The sequence below is a fragment of the Prionailurus viverrinus genome, chromosome E2, assembly GCF_022837055.1.
Source record: "Prionailurus viverrinus isolate Anna chromosome E2, UM_Priviv_1.0, whole genome shotgun sequence".
Classification (NCBI taxonomy): Eukaryota; Metazoa; Chordata; class Mammalia; order Carnivora; family Felidae; genus Prionailurus; species Prionailurus viverrinus.
This window is the reverse complement of record NC_062575.1, coordinates 17,933,021-17,957,224: the sequence shown is the minus strand read 5'-3', so window position 1 is coordinate 17,957,224 and position 24,204 is coordinate 17,933,021. Positions and strand designations below refer to the sequence as shown.

Genomic DNA, 24,204 nt, shown 5'->3' with positions numbered 1-24,204 from the left:
GGCATTTACCTCCCTTCGCCATTGTTCACCAGGTTCTTCCAATTCAAGCTGATTGCTCTGTATCTCAGGACTTGCAATTATTCTAGATCTTGAGAAACTGAACTGGTCTCTGTGGGATTTCAGATGAAAACTGACTCAGACCCAGTCATAAAGTACAGAAGTACTTCATCAAAGTGAATTAGATGCCCGATTATCAGATTTAGGCAGTGAAAGATACAAGGAGTGAGAATGTTCTAAATCCAAAGGCAAAACTATCAAAACTAATTTTGCCTTCAGAAATATTTGCTAGAACATGATCTAAGGTGAAAACTGACACACAATCACAGTCAAATAAGACTTTGTTTACAATTTTAGCACAAATGCAGTCATTGCTATTTCCCACCACTATCAATTCTCCATTATTATTATTAAGGAGTGCTCCCAAGGTGAAGCGAAGATAATTTTCGTTCTAAACTTTTTTTGTCCGTGACTTGAATTGCTCTGGAAATTTTCCTTTCAGATCTCGTGTTTGTTTAGCAGGTTCTTTACAATATGCATGTGACTAAAATTATTTTAACAGCCTTAATTGTATTACAATGACAAAGATTCTGTAGATCTTGTGACAACACATTCTTCTGTAGGAGTTGATTTAATTCCTTTTCAGTGGTTGATATTTGAACCTCTTTCATTTAGAGGAGATCCAGCAACACAATTCACTAAGCGCCTAAACAGGTCCAGGAGGGGTTAAAGAACACACCACCAATATAAAAACTGCCACTCTCTTGCGTAATTTATACAACCTTGTAGTTGAATCTGGGTTCTTGTGAAATTTTAATCAAGTAACTTGGGAATGCGATATGATGATTGGGGAGCAATATAAAGGAATTCTACAAACTACTAAATCTGCTTTATGTTTTGTTCCATAATCCTATTGTAGTTTTCAATGAGAGGAAATTTCCAAATTTTACACGCTTAAAGTTTTACTTTTTATTGTGCACAAAGTTTTATGAAGGTGTATATTTGGGTGATGGGTGGTTTTTAAAATATAACATGAGAATATTTCCAAGATCAGATAAAAGGGGAAACAACTGAGACATTAATGACTACAGAGGGAAATATCCTTGGAACTGGGGGTAGCATGTATTTACTAAAGACACAATGACCAGGTAGTTATTTTTGGTAACTCTCAACATTATGCGGGTCATATCATATTTTGTGATCAGAGCAGAGCAAACATGTTTACTAATGAGTTTGTGTTTTTAGTCACTGAAATTTTAAGGATAACATAAAATCTAGGTCTCAGTGCTAAAGCATGGCCATGAAAACTATCCATCTAAACAGTTTTTCAAAAAATTTATCTCTGTAAAAGGACATGGGAGGGACACAGAATTTCCAAATATCCATTGAGATAGAATCATTGCTTGATGCAGGGCCTGATGAGGTAGGGCCTGCGCCTAAAGAATCCATCTAGGAGAATTCACAGTCTAAGTCAAGTCACACGTGGGGGGCCATCTCATTACTTTGTTGTATCAAATCAGGGGAAGTCTGATTAACATGGACAACAAAGCGCTCATACTGGAGGGACAAAAAGGTACAAAGGGGCAGAGAAGTACCGAGGGAAAGGGGAAGGAAGAGGCCTTGCCAATTCTTGTTAATTGGGGTCAGAATAGTACTGGGAATTTCCTATACCTTAAGTTTGTTGAATGATTACATAGGTCTAGGGAAAGGGGATATGCTCAGACTGATATACCCAACTTTTTAGTATTGGGGTTCTACCTAGTAAGTTGCAATTTCCTCTTCTCACATTTTGTATTGACTAATGGGAGGGGGGAGGTCTCCAACAGGTGTTTGCTCCAATTCAAAAGCTTTGGCCTGTTGGGCAATTTGGGTTTGAATCTTCCTCTCTCAAATGAGTGGGGCTCTTACCAGTTATGAGGGACTTCCTTTGGGACTTGTTGCAACAGCATACAGTGGCAATGGAGATTTGAGGGTAGTTTCCGGTTCTGCTTTGCCATCTTGGGGTGGCTCTGAAAAGCTTTCTTACCTCTGACAGGAAGAAAATGTTCACAGGGTTGATTCATTACTACACAGAATGCAGTGAAGATAGTTGGGCAACCTGAGTCAGATGTTCAGATGGAAAGATAGGGAGACTCTGATGACACAAGTTTAAATTCTAGGTCTGCAGGTAAAGCTTTGCAAAGAGCCCCACCCCAGAGACACCTGCACTGGGGCCTCCTCTGCTGTTTCTTCCCCATCTCCAGGACTCTAAGTCTAGATGAATTGCGCACATTCCTGGGGGAAAGGCTGTATTATATCACTTATATCTATCTATATACATAAATACATATGTATGTATAGATAGGTATGTGTATATATACACAACAGACTAATTTGTATGATTTGTAACCATCTTTGTAGATAAAATAACAAAAACAAAACCTAACCTAATAGCTTAAAAACGTTGCCCAGTGATTGCTGGCATCAATATCCCACAAGAGATTAAAATTATTCCCCAAGTTGCATCCCCTGCACTCCAATTGATATTTTAATAACTTGATTAAAAATTTCTCAGAAGTCTATTAGAGTCAGGAAACGGTCTGCGGTGTAGGTGAGGATTTTCAGTTTTTGCAACGGAAACTTTTGGCCCCATGAACAGAATAGCAAAAACTCAATTAAATGTGTTTTTCCTCCATCCTTGCCTAATCCAAAAGTAAAAAATGAAAAATGGTTTGGAAGAGTGGTGTTTAGGTTTGCTTTTCTTCGTTTTTTTCCTGTAGAACGGCCAGGTGGATTCATATGATCCAATTTTTAAATAGTCTTTTATCTCCCATTCCGAATAAATCCGGCCACCCAGCACAATCAGAAAGTTGTTTTTTGTTTTGAATTTTCAGCCTCTAAAGGATGGGGGAAGGGAAACAAAAGAGGGGGAGGGCAAAGGACGGAGAAGTACTTTAATTAAAAACAACCAATAACTCGAGTTTTTTAGATAAGGTTTTTCATTTCCTAATTAAGAAATGAGTTTAATAGTCCTTTGGCCAACACAAGTTAGACACTCCTATGAAAACCCTAAAGGGCTGGTGGCTGTCCCAGGGACTAAACTCCATTCCCCTGCGAGACCCCAAGCCAGCCCGCGCGCCCCTGGCCGACCCTGCCCAGCTCTGACTGGGGTCCTTCCCACTCGTCCAGCAGGCACCTCGGCTCCCCCAGGTCTGTCTTCTCTTGCCCTCAGTTCCGCGCTGGACCGGCCGCCTCGGGCTCGCCGCCACCAGGTCGGCGCAAATACCTTTTCCCTCCCCGGGGCCCCAGGCGCGGACACCTCCCTGCCTCCCTCCCTGCTGGCGGGGCCCTTTCCCGGCTGGGGAACAGCAGCCCCGGCCGCGGCGGCAGGAAGCGAAGCCCTTGTTGATGCTGTTCCATGGCGCGCCCCCCCGCCCTCCGGTGGCCGCCCCGGCTCTTCCCGGCTCCGGGGCGCCCCCCTCCGCGCCTGCGCAGTGCCCCGCGGGGGGCGGGGCTCAGATTCCTGTCAGCGGCGGCGGCGGTGGCGGCGACCGTCAGTTTTCGCTGAGGAGAAGCACGAAACGGACCCGTTGGCTTTCCCCCCTCCCTTTCCCCGCCCTGAACCCCCCTCCTGGCTCGCCGGGAATTAGTCCCCGTGGAGTTTCGCCTCCACCTCGCTGCGGTTTCCTCGGCCCGGTGGAAGTCACTGCCCTCGAGGAGGAGGCAGCAGCGGCAGCCGCCCTCGCCTCGCCGCCCCCGGTTCGGTGCCCGCGGTCCCGGAGAGGAGGTGCCGCCGCCACCGCCGCTCCCCCCCTCCCGCTGCCCTCGGGCCGGGCTGGGTCGAGCTGCGATGCCCTCGGACTTCATCTCATTGCTCAGCGCGGACCTAGACCTGGAATCGCCCAAGTCCCTGTACTCGCGAGGTGAGTCAGGCTGGGGGCTGGGGCGTGGGGGCGGGGAGGCCCGGCCCGGGGGAGCCGGAGGGGTCCCCGTCGGGGGGTAGGGGCAAGCCCGGGCCGGTCGGGCCTGTTTTGGGGGATGGGGAGAGGCCGATGGGGTCGGGTGGTGGTGGAAGGGGCCGGGGAGGAGTGGCGGCCCCTCCCCCGCGGAGCCGCCGGCCACACGGGGCCCAATTGCCGTCGGCCCCGGGTCTCTGCGGCACCAGTCGCACTGAGAGTCCCTCGGCGTGTCCGGCCCCGCCACACTCCTCGAGCAGCCGGCCCCGGCCTCCCCAGCTCAGGGATCTTCCCCCCCCACCCCCCCCGCCCGCCCACGTCCTCTCCCCCCACCCCTGACTGGGCCCCGCGCTGGGGCCGCTGCGATCCGGGCGCCGCGGCCGCTCTTACCAGGACCATCCTCCCCAGCAAAGTTGCCCCCAAGCGGGCGGCGTGGCTTGGAGCCGGTTCTGGGTGCAGGGGCACCATTTTTCTCCCCCTCCAGGTTGTTTGTGCGCCGTCGTTCTACCCCCCTCTCCCTCCGGCCTAGTCCACTCCCTCCCCTTGTTGGGACGGCCCCCCTCGACCAGGCGTTCTTCCTCTCCTCGTCATCTTATTGCTGGAAAGGGCCCGAATTTTCTCTTTTCCTCTCTTGCCACCTATGTGGCATTCTAACGACTTGCATCTCCCTCTCTTTTACAAAGACAGGGGGTGGTCTCTCTCTCTGGCTCAGTTTTATCCCTCTCCTGTCCCGGGGGTACCGGCTCAGGCACTGACGCTGTCGTCCTTTGAGAATTTTCCCTTTCGCGGCCGTTCAAGGGTTCGTGGCAGGGAGGGGGCAACGAGATTCCCGTTTTAAAAACTCTTTTGGCCCAGGCCTGGAGGGGATTCCCGGGATCCACGGTACCAGCACTTGAGCTGATCTCTGCTGGGTTTGAATTCCTATACTGGGCACCGCAAGAATGTGTTAGAACAGGTTCCCTGTGCGAAAGGGGCATCAAACCGAAACGCTCCCTCCGCACTCCTCACCACTTTTTACACCACTGGGAGGGGCAAAAGACATAACTGGGTTATTAGCTCTTGATTTCACCATATTTAAAAAAAAAAAAAATTGAGTGCCACTGCGAACCTCCTTCCTGAGACGGCCAGCGTGCCTTCATTTTTTTTTTTTTTTTTTTTTTTTGGTGTTCCGTATCCATCCGCTGATTCCACCCCCTCCGGAAAGGGGGACTCCAGCCTTCACGCGAGTACCTTGGAATTGTTTAAGTGAATCAGTGTGCGATGGCTTCGTCTGGAAGGTGCCGGACTTGGCACACCGACGATTGGGTTTGTGCACAGAGTCCTCCTTAGTAACTGTGGCCATTGTCTGTTGCTCTGATGACTTTAGTCGGCAGTCACCATCCTGTAGGATGTTTCTCCAGCAACGTACCTGAAGTGGTTTGGAAATACGGTCGTTTTGAGCGTCAGAAGAAAAAGATGATGTCAAGAGGTGATTCTTAGAAGAGGGCTAATGTGGTACCATCGGTGCTAAAAATAGCCAAGACATTAACACCGTTTGTGCAGTAATCATCAGATAATTTTCCATGAAACAAACACTTTATGACCATCCAAGTTTAGCACAGAGACCGATGTGAGAGGCAGTTCAGCCTTCTTTGACAGCATAGTCGCGAATATGGGCTTTAGCTCTTAAAAATACGTGGCAGTTATGTAAGAGATGTATGCTACCCTTGCCCTTTTTTTTTTCCTTTTTTTTTTTCTTCAAGTCATTCAGCATAAAAAGTGCTTAATGCTTTTTGTGTTTTTCAGATTCTCTGAAGTTACACCCATCACAGAATTTTCATAGAGCTGGACTATTGGAAGGTCAGCAAAGTGCCATTTTAAAAGCATGTTGTGTGAGTATGCAAAGGCTTTCTCTGAAATGGAGTTTAAATGAGAAAGTGTGAAACTTTGCAAACTCACACAATGTAGTTTTCTCTTGAAGAGCCTGATCCTTCTTTTAGAGCAGCTGAATGTTTCAGTGGATTTTGTTGCTGTGTTTGATGTGCTTGTTAGCTTATTGTATCTGCTTTGAGAAGCCTTGAAAAAACTCCCACAAAATCGTTAAAAATTATGTGTTGGGTGTTCTACTTTAGAATTCCAGGCCTTAATTCTAGCTTTTTAGAAACAAACTGAATATGAAAAGGCTCAAACATTAAGATCATGAATATAACTAAGAATGACACCAAACACATATTTAGTTTGAAAATTCAGGATTTAGAACTTTTATATGCTGAGCATTTCAAAACGGTATGTTAATTATTTATTACAAAAGCATTGATGTCATTACTGTTGTATTACTTTTAAGGATAAGGAAAGCCAAGTGACAGACATGATGAATGAACTACGCTTAGAAAAAAAGGGTTTGAGAAAGTTCTGGAAATGTTAATAGAAGGTGTAGAATTTAAACAGCTGACAATTACTTTAGAAAACTTTGTTATTTTAGCATTTTAAGACAAAAAAAGACTCTTTGTATTTTGTAATTTTTTAAAATATATTTTTTAAAGTTTATTTTTTTTAGTAATCTCTACACTCAGTGTGGGGCTCAAACTCGTGACCCCCTAGATCAAGAGTTACATGCTCTTTGGACTGAGCCAGCTGGGCACCCCAGTGTTTTGTAGTTTTTGAAGGGGCTTTACATATATCCTCTTTGAATTTTCTAATCCTGCAATTGGACAGCAAGGATATTAATTTCCCCATTGTAGAGATGAGTAACCTGAGGTTGAAATGAAGAGACTTGGGGGGGGGGGGGGGGGAGTCACATGATAGCAGAAACAATGCCTTTTGTGTTTTAGCTAGAGTTCCTTACCCAAAGCCAAGCTGCCACTGTAAAATATATTTGTGACCAGTAACTTAAACATTTTGTGGTCAACTTAAAAAATGCCCTAAATATTTAAGTTCGATTTGAGTTGGGATGTTTGAGATGTTTACTTCTCATAGCGGGGTGGGGGGAATGGGTTTTGTAATTGAGCTTAAGTTTGAATACATAACAGTTTAGTTGCTTATTAGCTCTGTGACCTTGGGCAGGTGATTCCACCTCTCTAAACTTTACTATTCTTTCTATAAAAATAGATATAATCTCTTAAATTTAGTGACGTAAGGTGTATGAAAATGCCTAGTTTAGTGTCTGGCTTAATAAATTTTTTGTTGTTGTTTTTTTTTGTGTTTTTTTGTTGTTGTTGTTTAGTATTAGCTAAATTGTTTCAACTATAATTTAGAGCACATAAAATGTTCTCTAATTATTGATTATATTTATACTTATCAGAAACCCATTGATATATATTAGTATAAAGATCAACTACAACTTGAGGTGAGGAATTTTATAAGTGTTTCTTAGTGAAGCAGATTTCTGTTTTTTATTCATATTGTTCAGTTTGTGCCATGCTGTAGATTCATATTTGTCTATACAAATGTATCCATTTTCTGGGCAGCAGACCAGAGAGTATCATAATCATAGAGATTATTGGGCAGGAGAGAGATAGGAAAAAAAAAAGGGTGTTAATTATTTCAGCAAATAATTTTAAGTTGATGGAACTGCAGCCAGTCATTTAATATGTATATTTACATGTATGTGCTTAAATATTTTCATTAATTTCTTATTTTGGTTGAGAGGATATTCAATTTTTTAAAAATAAGACCATCCTTTTACAGATTATATATACATTGTAAAATGTATAAATATCAAGTATCCTTTTATGTCTTTGATACAGGGAATCCTAAGAAAGTTGTGTGGTTGTGGAATGAAAGTGAAGTATTTAATCTCTGCACCCTACTTCTCTTTTAACCATTTATTATGGGCATTTTAAGGAACATACAAAAGTAAAGAGAATAAAATGATGGACCCCCAAATACCTATTACTAAGTTTTAACAATCATCAATACATGTCTAGTCTTATTTCTTTTATCTTCTCCCAAACTATTATTTTATTTTATTTTATTTTTAAAGTTCATTTATTTTGAGAGAGAGAGTGTGCACGAATGGGAGAGGGGCAGAGAGAGAGAGGGAAAGAAAGAGAATCCTAAGCAGGCTCCACACTGGCAGTGCAGAGCCCAACAATGCGAGCCTTGAACTCACAAACCATGAGATCATGACCTGAGCCGAAACCAAGAGTCAGATGCTTAACCAATTGAGCCACCCATTTGCCCCAAGCTATATTATTTTAAAACAAATATCAGACATCTATTATTTCATATATAAATACTTCTGTATTGTAGTGATATTTCTTATATTAATTTTTAAAATACCCTACTTTATTCCAGGAAATACTTATTTTGATTTATTTCAGCAAAGTCTGTCCTCTCTCCTGCCCTTCCCTTAAGATAAAGTATGATTGGAGGCTACTGCTTCTAGTATGTAGTGTACCTTGCAATCTGTGTTAAAATTGTAAGTCATGCATCAGATTTGGGTTCAAATCCTTGTTTCAATACTTATGCATGACCTCAGCTTAGTTATTTAATCTCATTGTGCTTTAATTTTCTCATCTTCAGATGGAGGCAATCATAGTGTCTTCATTGTGGGTTACTGAAGATTATTTAAGGCAAAATCATTTAAATCATGTAAAGCATTTAACCTAGCACATAGTAAATGCACAATAAATGTTAGCTAAATTAAAAATTTAATACAACATCCACTTATATGGCTTTTACTGTGTGCCAAGAACTTTATAAGTGTGAACTCACTGAACTCTCATAACAACCCTTTGAGATGGTTGTTACTCCATTTTATAGATGAGGGAGCTAAAGTGTAGGGAGGTTTAGTAACTTACCCAGAGTCACACAGCTGGTACATTGTAGCCAAGATTCCAACACAGGTATTGTCACTATAGTCTGTGCTCTTAACTACTATACTGTACTGACTCCCTATGTTATATAATATGAAGTACTTTCTGGTATTATGTGTGTACACTTTCTATCAGTGGTCTAGATATCCATTTAATAGTGAAGTCAGCCCAGAGTGAGGAGAATTTAATTACTATCATACATTTGTTAAATTTTTTATAGAACATGTTTTTTCCAAATTTAAGTTCTCTCTTTAGGAAAACAAGGTTGGAAAATTTATAGCTGAATATTACTGAACTTGAAAAATAGCTTCAAAATCTCTTTACCATTTTAATTAAGTTTGCTTTTATCCTACATATTGATGCTGGTCCTTCTTGCTACTATACATATTTTTTTTTTTAAAGAATAGGGAATTAGTTTTTTTTTAATTGAGATATAGTTGACATAAAACACCATATTAATTTCAGTTTCACAAGGTAATGATTTATTATTTGTGTATATTGGGAAGTGACCACCACAATAAGTCTAGTTAACATTGGTCACCATATTTAGTTCTCCTACTACCTTTTTACTCAATGTGATGGCCTGACAATGAGAAAAGAGTGTAGGTATCTAATTGAATAATACATAGCCATAAATAATGTTTCTGATGACCCCATAATTACATGAGAAACTCTTAATAAAATAAGTAAATAAAAGAAATATTGTTGCAATTATATTAAAAATAACTCCCATAGAAACTCCTTTACAGGGCCACATGGGTTGCTCAGTGGGTTAAGCGTTTGACTCTTGATTTCGGCTCAGATCATGATCTCACCATCCTGAGATCATGTCCCAGGTCTGGCTCTGCGCTGACATCACGGAGCCTGCTTGGGATTTTCTGTCTCACAATAAATAAATAAACTTAAAAAAAAAAAGTCCTATGCAAAAGTTTGTACTGTAATATTTTACTTTTTAATTCTATTTTTACATTTTCTCTGCCTTCTTTAAGGAAGATAGTTTATATATATTGAAAAAATAAAATGGTTTACAAATATGAAGGCTAGGAGTCTTCTTGAGTACCTAGAGAAAAGATTCACTACAGGGAAAAAGTTATCATTTCTTATACTTTTCTGTATTGAAAAATACTGATTTGGGCATATATTGTTTGCTATAGAAAAAAATTGAGATAAAAATTAAACTAAATGAAAGTAAATGAATATGATTAAGAGGTCATTCTGGAAATACAGAGATGTAAGATAAGATAGTATAAAATCAGATAAAATAGGAAAAATAATAGAAGTGAGTTGGAAAAAATAGAGTAATAAAAACAATGGATTAAAATTTTAAAATGTGTTTACAAGCAGGAGTTACAAGATTACATGATGGATAAAATTAAGTAACTGGTTAAATAAGAGCTAAATACCAATGTGAGGTGATTGTAGTATGAATTTAATATTTGAAACTGGAAGATTTTTATTTTTTATATTTATTTTAACAATGAGGGACAATAAACTATTTTTTCTTAACCGCTGTCAAATTATTTGATATAGTACCAGGCATGATTATACTTTATAGTTCACAAAATGAAAATCCTAAAAATAGTAGCAGTGTTTTGCTGACTTTATGGAATATTTCTGAATTGCCATTGAGCCCAATTTATTTCTCTTCCTAGAGCTGATAGTTCATAAGATAGTTAAGCCATTACTTCTTAAATGATGAAATGTATGAAGGTATCTTCTTAGAAATGATAATCTTCATTAGAAATGAAGAGATCTTACTAGAAATTAGAAAAAAATTAGATTTTTTTGAAAATATTTAAAATTAAAAATAACCTATTGGATTCTTTTCTTGTTTAGTATCTATTAATCTCTATACATTATTACCTAGTACACAAAAAATATCATTATGGAAATAATTATGAAAATGAAGTTCAAACATGATAAAAGTTACACACCCAGTTCCTTCTAACTTCTTAGTTCTAGGGTCCATCTTTCTCTGATTTTCCTACCATTTGTTTTTGTGTCTTTCTAAACTCTGTTTTTGTAATTTTCATTCAGTACGAGAATTCTGTTGCTTATTACAGTACGAGGATAGAAATTCATAATTAAATGGTTCTTGGCTTGCTCTTAACTCACCCTTGACTGTAGTATAATTATTCCAGGAGTTCCCTAAAACTTGAAAGTGATAGTACAGAGAAACATTTCTTACTGTGATTAATATTATATATAAAAAATAGTCACTTTATATTAGAAAAAGTTGACTCAGATTATATTTTCTGTAAAATAATAGAGAATTAGAAAAAAATAAAAGATCATATTAATCCAAGACATTATTGGGCCTGCTTGTTTAGTGAGAGAAGACAGTCCTGTTAGTTCTAAGGTATAAGACACTCTTCAGTAGAAATGTTGCTTATTATCTTATGTTACTGTCTTGTTGCAAAGACTTTGTTTCAAGTTACATAAAAGAGATTCGTGTGACTTTTATTTGCTGTTGTCTTAATAAAAATCAAGGTTAAAAGGGCGCCTGGGTTAAGCGTCCGACTTCAGCCAGGTCACGATCTCGCGGTCCGGGAGTTCGAGCCCCGCGTCAGGCTCTGGGCTGATGGCTCAGAGCCTGGAGCCTGTTTCCGATCCTGTGTCTCCCTCTCTCTCTGCCCCTTCCCCGTTCATGCTCTGTCTCTCTCTGTCCCAAAAATAAATAAACGTTGAAAAAAAAATTAAAAAAAAAATCAAGGTTAAAAAAAAACTAACAGTATGTAATGCATTAAATATAAACATGTCCTTGAATGAAAATGTAGACATTTTCGGGGCGCCTGGGTGGCTCAGTCGGTTGAGCGTCGGACTTCAGCTCAGGTCACGATCTCACGGTCTGTGAGTTCGAGCCCCGCGTCGGGTTCTGGGCTGACAGCTCAGAGCCTGGAGCCTGCTTCCGATTCTGTGTCTCCCTCTCTCTCTGCCCCTCCCCCGTTCATGCTCTGTCTCTCTCTGTCTCAAAAATAAATAAATGTTAAAAAAAAAAAAATTTAAGAAAATGTAGACATTTTCTTTATGGATGAACTACAGATAATGACTTTAGCTTCTAAATATAAATAAAACCGGGTGTTGAGATAAAGGATCTATATTTCTGATAATTTGAATGAAAGATATGCTATATGGAAATTTTCAGTTACTTTTATTCTTTTTTTTTTAACTTAAAAAATTTTTTTTGACATGTATTTATTTTTGAGAGATAGAGACAAGCATGAGCAGGGAAGGGGCAGAGAGAGAGAGGGAGACAGAATCTGAAGCAGGCTCCAGGCTCCGAGCTGTCAGCACAGAGCCAAGCGCAGGGCTCCAACCCACAAACCGGGAGATCATGACCTGAGCTGAAGTTGGGTGCTCAAATGACTGAGCCACCCAGGTGCCCCTCTTTTATTTGTTATTATTATTATTTTTTTAATTATTAAAAACATTTTTTTTAATGTTTATTTATTTTTGAGAGAGACAGAGTGCAAGTGAGGGATGGGCAGAGAGAAAGACACAGAATCTGAAGCAGCTCCAGGCCCTGAGCTGTCAGCGCAGAACCTTATGCAGGGCTCAAACCCATGAACCGTGGGATCATGACCTGAGCTGAAGTCAGACACCCAACCAACTGAGCCACCCAGGCACCACCCCTATTTACTCTTAATAGCTATTGAAAAATTAAAGTTTTTTTCTTGCTTTTTTTTTTTTAATATTTACTTGACAGATGATGATAATTATGGCTGGTCAGTCATGAATGTTTATTCATTTCTTTCCCATTTAGAAATGGTATGATGAGACTTTTAGTAAATTTGATATTTTATTTATTTATTTATTTATTTATTTATTTATTTATTTATTTATTTATTTATTGGTATTGTTTTTGAAGGTGAGGCAAGAACAGAAAAGTTTCTAAGAGTGACCTAAGTTGTTGTTGATTACTCTTGTCATTATAAATACAGGGTTTTTTGGGTTTTTTGTTTAGTTTTAGTTTTAAAAGGTTTTCTTAAAGTAATATTTATAGGACATGTTAAAAGAAAGTGTTGGTAAAGAAAGATTAATAAATTCAATATTAGTAATAATTGAATACATTTTTCAGCTATTTGTATGTGCCAGAATTTTATAGATATTTTTCACATTAGTCCTCAGAAAAATCCTATGAGATCGTATCAGTATTCCTATTTCATAAATGAGCAAACTGAGATACAGAGGGATTCACTAATTTTCCCAGCGTCGCATAGCTAATCGAAGAGGCTGGAATTTGAAACTTGACTATTTTACCACAGAGTATTGAGCTTATCATGAGTTTCTTTAATATAAACATTTGATAATTGGTATTTACACTTTGGGCCCTACTAAAATTACACCACTGTTCAGATGGTGTAAAAAGAGTGGTTTGTGTAGGATTCTTTACCTAAACAGTTCCCATAAAAGAAGAGAGACAGTCTATACGCCACACATAAAAACCAGTTAAGAATATGATGATGACCCTTTTGGGGAATATTTTAACACATAAAATTAGCAAATCATTGCCTGGCTTTGGTGAGTGTCTTTAAGATGTAGCTGAAGCACATCACTGGTTGAGCCACCTCTGTTTTGACAGACGATGATACTCAGAAGTGAAAAGCGGGGGAAGAGTAAGCAAACTATCCCCTCAGGAGAATTACTTGAGAGATGGAGGATGCCATGCGACTCTCGGTATCTTTGGCAGTAGTTTATGGAAGCATGGAATCGTTGCACCTTTTTCTGCTGATGTGTCTCAGAGCCTAACTAAATTTGAAAGGAGATGAGCAACAGGAAAAACAGTACTAATAGTGCTTCAGGAGTTAATTCATTGTTAATGAACTTCCTGAAAATTCTGTGTTAGCCATTAGAAAAATAGGGATTTTCATTCTAGTTTGGCCTTGAGACCCTGTGAAAAATCGTGCAAGCGTTCCTTTTCTTCAGTAGAGACGTTAATGTCAGTTTTGCTTACCTCAGAGTTAAGAGGAAGAACAACTGACACTATGTTAGAGGACCAAACTATGAAATGCTGTATGAGTATTGATATTTTGCATAGGGCCTATTAATTGACTTTGGCGGTTTTTCCACTGGCCCCCTTTTTTTTTTTTTGGTCTTTTATTCATGTCTCCCATTTTCTCAGGGTACTCTACATTTTACTTGTTGGCTCTGTGGTTACTACTTGTATCTTTTCTCTCTTTCCCTTCTCTTTTAATAACAAACCATTTTTATGTAGAGATACAGAGATTCACCAGTTTTGAGCATTCCAGGAGTTTTAAACAAGTGTATACATTTGTGTAATTACTGCAGATAGGATACAGAACATTTCAGTCTATCTCTTGCTCTTTTATAATCAGTTCTGCCCACTCTGGCCCCTCAGGCAACTACTAATCTGTTTTTCCTTAAAATAGATTAGTTTTGCCATTTTTAGAAGTTTATATAAATGGATTTATACACCGTATATTCTTTTCTCTTTAACTTTTGTTTAACCACCATAACGTTCTTAAAGGGAAAGCTATTTTTTTAAAGGGCATAAAAGTAATGGAATTTTTTATTGTCTTAAACATTCTTGTATTCTATACTGTAGCCAAGTGCAGTTTTTTAGGGATGACTTTTGATATTTATGCACAAGTCTAAGTTACTTAGTCATAATATTTGTATTTATTCATTCACTCAAAATGAATTTACACCTAGATTCTAGCCACATGTAGTTTACAGCTTAGTAGAAGAGATTGTATGTGAATAAACAGTGATAACAGTATTTTAAAGGGTTTCATAATTCAATCTAGATTGGAGAATGAAATTAATATGTTTGACTTTTAACTTTTATTTGCTAATAGGGCAGTACTTTTGTGCACCTTATACCAGAGTATATGGTTTGCCCTATACTTAATAATTGTAATTGAAGTTTAGAACTTTAAAATTTTTTGGTAAAGTAGTTTAAGTCTTGAGAGGGTTATATAGCTGAAGAGTGTGTAGGGAGTATGTACTTATTTACTCTGATTGTTTCTGTAGGTTAATTGTAAAGGTCAAAACAGATTATGAGCTTTCTATCCCTGATAAGTGAGTCTGTCTTGTGCTTAACTGTATTGTAAGTACTAATTTGTAATAAAATTCAAATCTGCCCAGTAATCATATATACTATATACCATACTGCTAGTTTGGACCTTAGGTATTAAAATACTTTTTTTTTTTTTTAACGTTTATTCATTTTTGAGAGACAGAGACAGAGCACGAGCAGGGGAGGGCCAGAGAGAGAGGGAGACACAGAATCTGAAGCAGGCTCCAAGCTCTGAGCTGTCAGCACAGATTGGAGCTTTTCAGAGTACATGATGGGTGCATCATTTCACATTTTCAGCAGCAATGTGTGAGAGTTCTGATTTCTCCATATCCTTGTCAACACTTAATATTATCTCTTTTTTATTATAGACATCTTTATGGTTTTGATTTCCATTTCCCTATTGACTAATACTGTTGAGCATCTTTCCATGTGTTTATTGGCCGTTAGTATGTCTTCATTGGAAAAATGTGTATTCAAGGATTTTGCCATTTTTAAATTGAATTACTTGTCTTATTGTTGAGTTGTAAGAATTCCTTATATATTCTGTACACAAGTCCCTTATCAAATAGGTGATTTATAGAAATTTTCTCCCATTCTGTGGGTTGTCTTCATTTTTGTGATGGTATCTTTTAATGCACTATCATTTTAAATTTTGCTTAAGTCTGTTTTATCTTTTGTTGTTGTTGCTCATGGTTTGTATCATATTTAAGAAACTGTTGGCTAACTTAGTGTCACAAAGACACCTATATTTTCTTTTGAGAGTGTTATAGTTTTGGCTTTTATATTTTGATCTTTGATCCACTTTGAGTTAATTTATTTTTGGTGTCTCAATTCTTTTTCATTTGTCTGTTCTTATGTCAGTACTGTTCTGTCTTGATTATGTAGCTTTGAAATAAATCTTGAAATTGAGAAGGGTGAGTCTTCCAATTTTGTTCTTCTTTTACGGGATTATTTTGGCTATTCAGAGTTCCTTGAATTTCCATTGAGTTTTAAGATTAGCTTCTCAACCTCTGGAAAAGAGTGAGCTGTGGTTTTAATACAGATTGTATTGAATCTATTTTGAAGAGTGTTGTTTGTGGAATATTGCCATCTTAATAATATTACACCTTCCTGTCTAGGACCATGGGATTTTTTTCCCTTTTATTTAGATCTTTAATTTCTTTCAGTAGTGTCTTGTAGTTTTCAGAGTATACGTTTTACACATCTTTTTAAACATTTATTTTTACATATTCTTTTTAATCATTGTTTTTAAGTGTTAGCAAAATTACAGAAATAATTTGAGGAATGGTCTCTTAAAACTTAGAAGAACTTTAGTATTGAAGTACTAGATTATACATATAGTCGGAAAAAAACCAAACTGTGGTAAAATAATTGTAAAATATTGTAAAAATTAAAGCTGCCATAAAATTAAAGCTGCAATAAACCGTAAAGAACATCTAGTAAAGTCCAGTTTTGTTTAAAAAGTTGTAGTGGGTGGTAATTTTCTCAAGGATAGCAACTATACCTTGCATTCTCATAGCATCTGGCACAAGTGCTTTATAATCTAAAAGGTGCTTGATAAATATTGAAGAATGAATGAATACCATATCCAGAAAAGAAGGAAGGGATGATCTTGAAAGTCTGAGAGAATTATGTTCTAGTTATATAAAACCTTGTGGAAAGCTTCAATTGAAATAACAATTGCATTAAAATTACAACAGATCAAAAACTAGGCCTTTAAAGAATCAGAGCTATTTAAAGACAAAAATTTAGATAATAAAGATGAAAATGGAGGTAAATTTGTTCTCTAAACCTAGAATACTCAAATAAGAAAGTTTTCTTGAAACTTGAATGTAACAATGTTAAGGCAAAATGTATGACTATGTAATAGTTCTCTTAGGAGAACTTTTACATGTTACAACTGAAAATAAATAGGATCTAGAATGGTTAGTTAAATTAATACATAATAAGATGACCATCATGGTTAATTAATTGAGAAAGCTGGAGATGTGAATTTAATTTTATAGTATAGAAAATATTTAGTGCCTTTATCAGAAAATGTAATTTTTCCCAACAGAACTTTTTTCTCTGTGCTTGGGATAGTTATATTTTGGGTGGTGGGTCTTAGGAAAAAAGGTTTTTTAAAATTCTGTGCCCCACAGAACAGAATAACCAGGAAAGATGATGTGATTTTATAGAACTGAAAGAAGACGTTTTTATTCAGCATCAGTTCTGCATAACTTAGCTTTTTCAAGCATAGTTTTCCTGGGAATTCAGTAGAGTGAAGTGGGGTATGTGTATGGGTGTGTGTGAAGATCATTTCTGTTAAACCCTGGTCTTCAACAACTATTCAGTCTTCTCATTTTTAACTGTCATTTACTAGGATCAAACTTCACTTTAAGTATATAAGTGAATGAGAAGTAAGCCTTAACAATCTTTTTTATAGACAGATTTTAAAAACTGTGTGTGTATATCTTTCATGTGTAGAAACACTGCTTAAAATTTTTTTTTTAGCCTTTAATTTCTGCAGGGTCTTAGGAGGGATATAGCATCTAAGACAACGATTTGGGACTACCATACTTGTATTATTTATTTCATTGGTATAATACCACTAATTTTGGAATAATTGTGTTAAGAGTTAAGGATACTTTTTAAACATTTTTTTTCTTTTTAATGTTTATGTTTGAGAAAGAGCGAGTGCGCACAAGTGGGGAATGATTATTGGGAATGATTCTAACAATAAGTTTACTTAATATCCATCACCACATGTAGTTACAATTTTTTTCCTTGTGATGAGACTTTTTTACTCTCTTAGCAACTTTCAAATATACAATACGGTATTGGCAACTATAGCCACCCTGATGTACATTATATCCCTAGAACTTACTTGTCTTCTAAACTGGAATTTTGTACCATTGATCAGCTTTACCTATTCCCCCCACCACTTGCCACTTCTGGAAACAATCAGTCTCTTTTCTGTAGTTCTCTGCACCTCTGAGTTCAGGGTTTTTGTTTTATATTATTTTCTTTTGTTTTCGATAACACATATAAGTGAGATCATACAGCATTTGTCTTTCTCTGTCTTATTTCACCTAGCTTAATGTTCTCAAGTTCCATTCACGTCACATACAGCAGGATTTCCTTCTTTTTTGTGGCTCAGTAATATTCCTGTTCATGTGTGTGTCACATTTTCTTTACTCATGTAAAGTATCCCATTAATGGACACTTAAGTTGTTTCCACATCTTGACTATTGTATGTAATGTTTCGGTGAACATGGGGGTGCAGGTATCTTTTCAAGATAGTGATTTCATTTTCTTTGGATAAATACCCAGAAATGAAATTGCTGGATCATATGGTAGTTTTATTTTTAATTTTTAATTTTTTGAGGAACCTTCATACTGGTTTACATAGTGGCTGCCCGATTGACATCTTTTTAAGTATAGAAATTGATTCTATTTGAATAAAAATGTGTTCTTTGTATTTTTTTAATGTTTATTTATTTTTGAGAGAGAGGATGAGCACAGGAGGCACAGAGAGAGAGGGAGAGAGAATCCCAAATAGGCTCCTCACAGTCAGCGCAGAGCCTGACACAGGGCTCAGACTCACAAACGAACCGTGAGATCATGACCTGAGCTGATATAGAGTCCGACGCTTAACCAACTGACTGAGCCACCCAGGTGCCCCAAAAATGTGTTCTTTGAGAGAAACACTTAAGTGGTTGGCTATACATGAATACAGTATGAAGAGAGTCTACTCCATTTTATTGATTAGAACAATTATTTGTCTATATAATATATAATGTTATATGATATAATAGCAGAATACTGCTTGTGCTATTATACATATTTATTTAAGTTATATGTAAGAACATACTGACTTTGGGGCACCTGGGTGGTTCAGTCAGTTAAGTTGCGGATTTCGGCTCAGGTCATGATCTCACAGCTCATGAATTGAGCCCTACATTGGGCTGTGCGCTGACAGTGGAGATCCTGCTTTTAGATCCTCTGTCTCCCTCTCTCTCTGCCCCTCCCCAACTCATATGTGCTCTCTTTCTCTCAAAAATGAGTAAATATTTTTTAAAAAAGAACATACTGACTTTAATATCTTTTCCATAATTATTGGTAAATGTATAGATTTTTGTAAATGTTTATTTGTTTTTGAGAGAGAGAAAAAGAGTGCAAGCACGTACATGCACACTGGTTGGGGATGGATAGAGAGAAAGAAGGAGACAGAGGAGCTGAAGTGGGCTCTGTGCTGACAGCACAGAGCCTGATGCAGGCTCAAACTCTTGAACTGTGAGATCATGACCCAGCCAAAGTCAGACACGTAACCGACTGAGTCACCCAGATGCCCCCATGTAAATGTTTTAATGTAAAAACACTGATACAATAAAAATACAAAAGCAATGATACAATAATAAAAATATATGCAATATCAATAAACACATGAAAAGTTTTTCATCATCATTGGTCATTAGGGAAATGCAAATTTAAAGCACAGGGAGATAATACTTTCTACCCACTAGGATGGCTATAATCAAAAAGACAGGTGTGGCAAGCTGGTGGACAAATCACTTTGTATACTGCTAGTGGAAGTGTAAAATGGTACAGCCACTTTAGAAAATAATCTGGTAATTCCTCAAAAAATTAAACATAGGGTACCATATAATCTAGTAATCTCACTTCTAGATAGATACCCAACAGAAATTAAAACTTCTGTAAATACACAAAAACTTGTACATAATAGCAGCATTATTCTTAATAGCCAAAATGTGGAAACAGCCTAGATGTACATCAACTGATGAATGGGTGGATAAAATGTACATCCATTCAATGGAGTAATATTTGGCATAAAAAAAATGAATTACTGGTACATGCTAGAACATGGATGAATCTTGAAAACATGCTAAGTAAAGGAAGCCGGTCACAAAAGACCACATATTGTATGATTCCATTTATATGAAATGTACAGAATAGCCAGATCTATAGGGGCAGAAGGTAGATTAGTGGTTCCTTGGGTGAAGTGGGAGTTGAGGATAGGGATGACAGTAAAAGGTTTGGGGGTTCTTTTGGAAGAGTGATAAAAATGTTCTAAAATTTATTGTGGTGATAGTTGCACAACATTTTTGACTATACTAGAAACCAAGTGTCCATCAACAGATGAATGGATAAATAAAATATGGTCTTATGCAGATAACGGAATATTATTCACCTTAAAAAGGAATGACACTCTAATACATTTTACAATGTGGATGAAAACATACGTTAAATGAAATAAGCCAGGTACAAAAAGGACAAATATTGTAGGATTTCTTGAAGTATCTAGAATAGACATAGAAAGTAGAATAGTGGTCACTAGGGACTATGGTGAGAGGGCATTGGAGAGTTATTGTCTAATGGGTACAGAGTTTATATTTGGAATGATGAAAAAGTGCTGTGAAGGGGTAGTGGTGATGGTTGCACAACATCGTGAATGAACTTAAGGCCATTGAATCGTACACTTAAAAAATGCACTGGTGGGGTACATGGGTTGCTCAGTCATTTGAGCATCCAACTCTTGATGTCAGCTCATGTCATGATCCTAGGGTATTGGGATTGAGCCCCACATCAGGCTCTTGGCTGAGCATGGATCCTGCTTAAGATTTTCTCTCTGTCTCCCTCTGCCCCTCTCCCTGGCTCTTGCATATGTGCGCATGCACTGTTTCTCTCTCTCTCTCATTCTCTATCTAAAAAAAAAAAAAAAAAAAGCAGTGGTAAATGTTATGTTATGTGTATTTTACCACAAAAATATATTAAAACAGAAGAAGGTAATTTTTTTAAAATTAAAGTTTATTTATTTTGAATGAGCAAACACAAGCAGGGGAGGGGAAGAGGGAGAGGGAGAGAGAGAATCCCAAGCAGGCTCTGTGCTGATAGTACAGAGCCTGATGCAGGGCTCAGACTCATGAACCATGAGATCATGACATGAGCCAAAACCAAGAGTCAGATGCTTAACCAACTGAGCCACCTAAAAAGTAATTTTAAGAGTCTAATATACACTGACTTTTTTGGTGAAGTTACTGACAGAGGTAATTATGTGGTAGTACGTTGAAAAGAGACTGTCCCATTTAACAGAGTATATTTTAGTTATCTAAATCATATATGGTTTTCTTTCTTGTGTTTTCATATGTGAATTTCTCTTGCTTTCTGTAGGGGACCCATAATCTTTAACTTTAAATGTGAATGGGATGACCTAGACATCACTGAGTGTGCTGCATCTTGAATGCTCAAACCCAAAATTTTGATGAGCCAGTCTAGACTACAGATGACTTTGTGAAAAATTCATGGAGTAGACACATTAAGCTCGTTTAGAGTGGAATTTTTTTTTTTACTATTAATATGCATAGTTGATTCATTTTGTTGATTTCTGGAAAGCAAATGTTTATATTTAATAGTAGCAAGTGGATTGCAGTTTTCCAATAAATGTCACAGAATTGTGGCAGTGAGCCAGGAAGAAGAAAAGCTGCATTAGTGAAGTTGAGACACACTTCTGTAGTTATGGTAACCGTAAACCGTACTAAGTCTCAAAAAGGTATTCTCTTTGTGTTGGTACGATTAATTAGACATTAGTAGGGGTTAATGAGGACTCTGCATAACTGCTTGATTAAATATAGGTGTAATTGTATTCATCAGAGGGCCTGGGTAAGAGGCATTGTTGGGTGGTTTAGTATTTTTTGAGGTGAGCATTAAAGTGCTTAATTTCCTTTTCTTTAATTTGCTTTGTTATGGTCTTCCACTACAAAAATACTTTCTATTTAGAAATGTTTTCTTATTGCCGTACTTCAGGTTTTAATTTGAGAATAAATGAGAAAATATGAACATCATTCAATTTAGTAAATTAACCTTGACTAGTATTTGTATGTTTACTAATAAATGCATATTACTCTGTGCACAAGTAGATTTTATGAATAAATAATGTTTTAAGCATAAATTAGGCACTTTGGGGCTCTTTCTGACTCTTGATTTCGGCTCAGGTCATGATCTCGCAGTTCATGGAGCCCTGCATCAGGTCCCATGCTGACAGCTCTGACAGCACATAGCCTGCTTGGGATTCTCTTTCCTCCTCTCTCTGCCCCTACCCAGCTCATGCTCTTCTCTCTCTCACGCTTTGTCTCTCAAAATAAAGAAGTAAACTTTAAAAAATAAGTAAACATATCTTTAAAAAAAAAACAAAAAAATAAATTAGGCACTCTGGTAATTCATAATAATTGTTGTAAAATGATTGGTGCTTTTATAAGTAAGAATTTCTTGATGGATACCATGACTTACCGGTAGTCTAATATTTCCCCTAATTATAGAAACTAACTCCAAAGAAAATTTGAGATTAGGTCTTTTTTTTTTTTTTAACGTTTATTTGTTTTTGAGACAGAGACAGAGCATGAACAGGGGAGGGGCAGAGAGAGAGGGAGACACAGAATCTGAAACAGGCTCCAGGCTCTGAGCGGTCAGCACAGAGCCCGACGCGGGGCTCGAACTCACGTACTGTGAGATCATGACCTGAGCCGAAGTCGGATGCTTAACCGACCGAGCCACCCAGGTGCCCCAAGATTAGGTCTTTAATCAGGGTTGAATATACTCATTTGATAGAATTATAATGGGCTGCTTGAGGTGGCAAGCTTCTGGAGGGAGGTGCCATCCAATTCTAAAAATAGAAAGGTAAACTAAAACTGAAAGATAAATTTGTGTTCTCACCATACTTGTTTGCTTGTTTGTGTGTAAATACAAAAGTGCATTTTCCCTTAAATTTATATGTGTTTTGCTCTCTTATGCCTTTATACTAAGAAGTCTTTCTTCAACTTGTTGGGCCTCTTCAGAAACATCAGTTGTCAACCAGCATATGGAAGCCAGTTGTATTTTGATACATTCCAAATCAAATGGACTTAGAAGTGAAATTTAGCAGTCTTTTTATTGTATGAGCAAAATGAAACAAAAAGTGAGCCATGAGAAGTAAACTCTTTTGAAAAAATCATTTTAGGTTGGACCCTATGGTATTTGTGCAGAAGAGAGAACCTATTCATCTGCAAATGCCAAATTAGAGAGAAATTGGTAGAGAAAAGGTACTGGTCCTTCTTGCATTAAGAACTATTTGTATATTTACCATCTAGTTCTTGAACAAAAGTAGACCAGAACATTATATGGAAGGTCCATCTCAGTGTGTTGGATCTTTCCTTTTCCTTCTTTCTTTTTAGCAGGACAATGTTCATCTACTTGACTACTAATTGTGTTTTGCAGAGATAATGGATTGTAGTAAACATAGCTCTTTATAAAGGGACTGGATGGTGCGTTCTGTGAGAAAAATACCATATTATGGTTTTTTTCGAGCTAGTAGCACATCCACATTTGAATTGCAAAAAAATCCTTAAATATACATAAAATTCAGTACAGAAATTCAGAGGATACCATTTAATAAAAATAAGAGTAAAAAAGATTTTATCAGTTAAAATAGCTAGGAATAGACAGTACAAAGCAATATCCCTAATTTTGGTTATTTAAAATTGAATAGAAACTGCAAGTTGCAGAGTCTGTACTTCAAGATGATTCAGATCACTCCTTTGAGTCTTCAGGGTAAGGTTCTTGAATTCCAGTCCCAGAAATTAAAAGAGAAGTGTCTGCCTTCCTCCCTTCCCTCCTTCCTTGCTTGCTTCCTTCCTTCCTTTCTCTTTCTATCTCTGAGAAGCAAGAAGCTATTTTCTTTGATACTTTATTTTGTTCCTTTGTTTTCTTGTATCCCTTTTCTGTATATTTGTCTTCCATCATAGGTGATTCTTTGACAACCCAGGTATCTAAAATCTCCTTACTTTGGCTTTTGTACATCTTCTCAGTACAGATTTTAATGAGTGCTAAGTGTCAGGTGACTAGATAGGACTATTCCAAATGAACCAATGAATTGGCAAATCTTGTTTTAGGCAATTAGGCTATGGTATACAAAGAAAGCAAAATGGTTTTCTAATAAGTTTAGGTTTGAGCATTTATTTAAAAAACTGTTAGGCAAAGTTTAGGATTTCTCAGAGATAGGTATTTCACAGTACAGACCAGTACTATTTCTTTGTATTGTAAAAATAAAACTCAGTTGAATTTCAGTTTGTAAATATCGGAAAATTGTCATTCACAGTTACTTTGTCTCAGGTTAGAAGATCATAAGGAGAAAATAAATTCTAAAGTGATATAGACAACATCATATATTAATTTGTTAAGTTGTATTCTATATCTTTTCCAGGCTTTTTTCTCCCTTAGCCTGACAGGATAAGAAGGTTTGTCCCACTTATGTCCCACTGAGTCTCTTGTTGCCTCAAAGGTGAGTTGTTTTCTAACAACTTACTTCAGTAATTACACACTTTTGCCTTATTTAATTTCTCCACAGAAATTATGGGTCACACAGAAATTATGTTGTGGGACCCTGTTCTCTGCTTTATAGCAG

The 24,204-nt window shown here is 37.5% G+C and overlaps 1 protein-coding gene across 5 annotated transcripts in view; it reads left to right on the top strand.

The window, feature by feature from the left end:
- Positions 1 to 3,538: 3,538 nt before the first annotated feature.
- The window catches only part of NFAT5 (nuclear factor of activated T cells 5), a 115,156-nt gene continuing 94,490 nt past the window's right edge, over positions 3,539 to 24,204 (top strand). For 3 of the 5 annotated variants that reach the window (XM_047834554.1, XM_047834553.1, XM_047834557.1), the window contains exons 1-2: positions 3,539 to 3,899; positions 5,718 to 5,771. In XM_047834554.1, the coding sequence (XP_047690510.1) occupies positions 3,827 to 3,899; positions 5,718 to 5,771 (127 nt within the window). In that variant the 5' untranslated portion in view covers positions 3,539 to 3,826. The remainder of the gene's footprint in view (positions 3,900 to 5,717; positions 5,772 to 24,204) is intronic. The other 2 variants (XM_047834556.1, XM_047834555.1) reach the window with 1 other exon arrangement.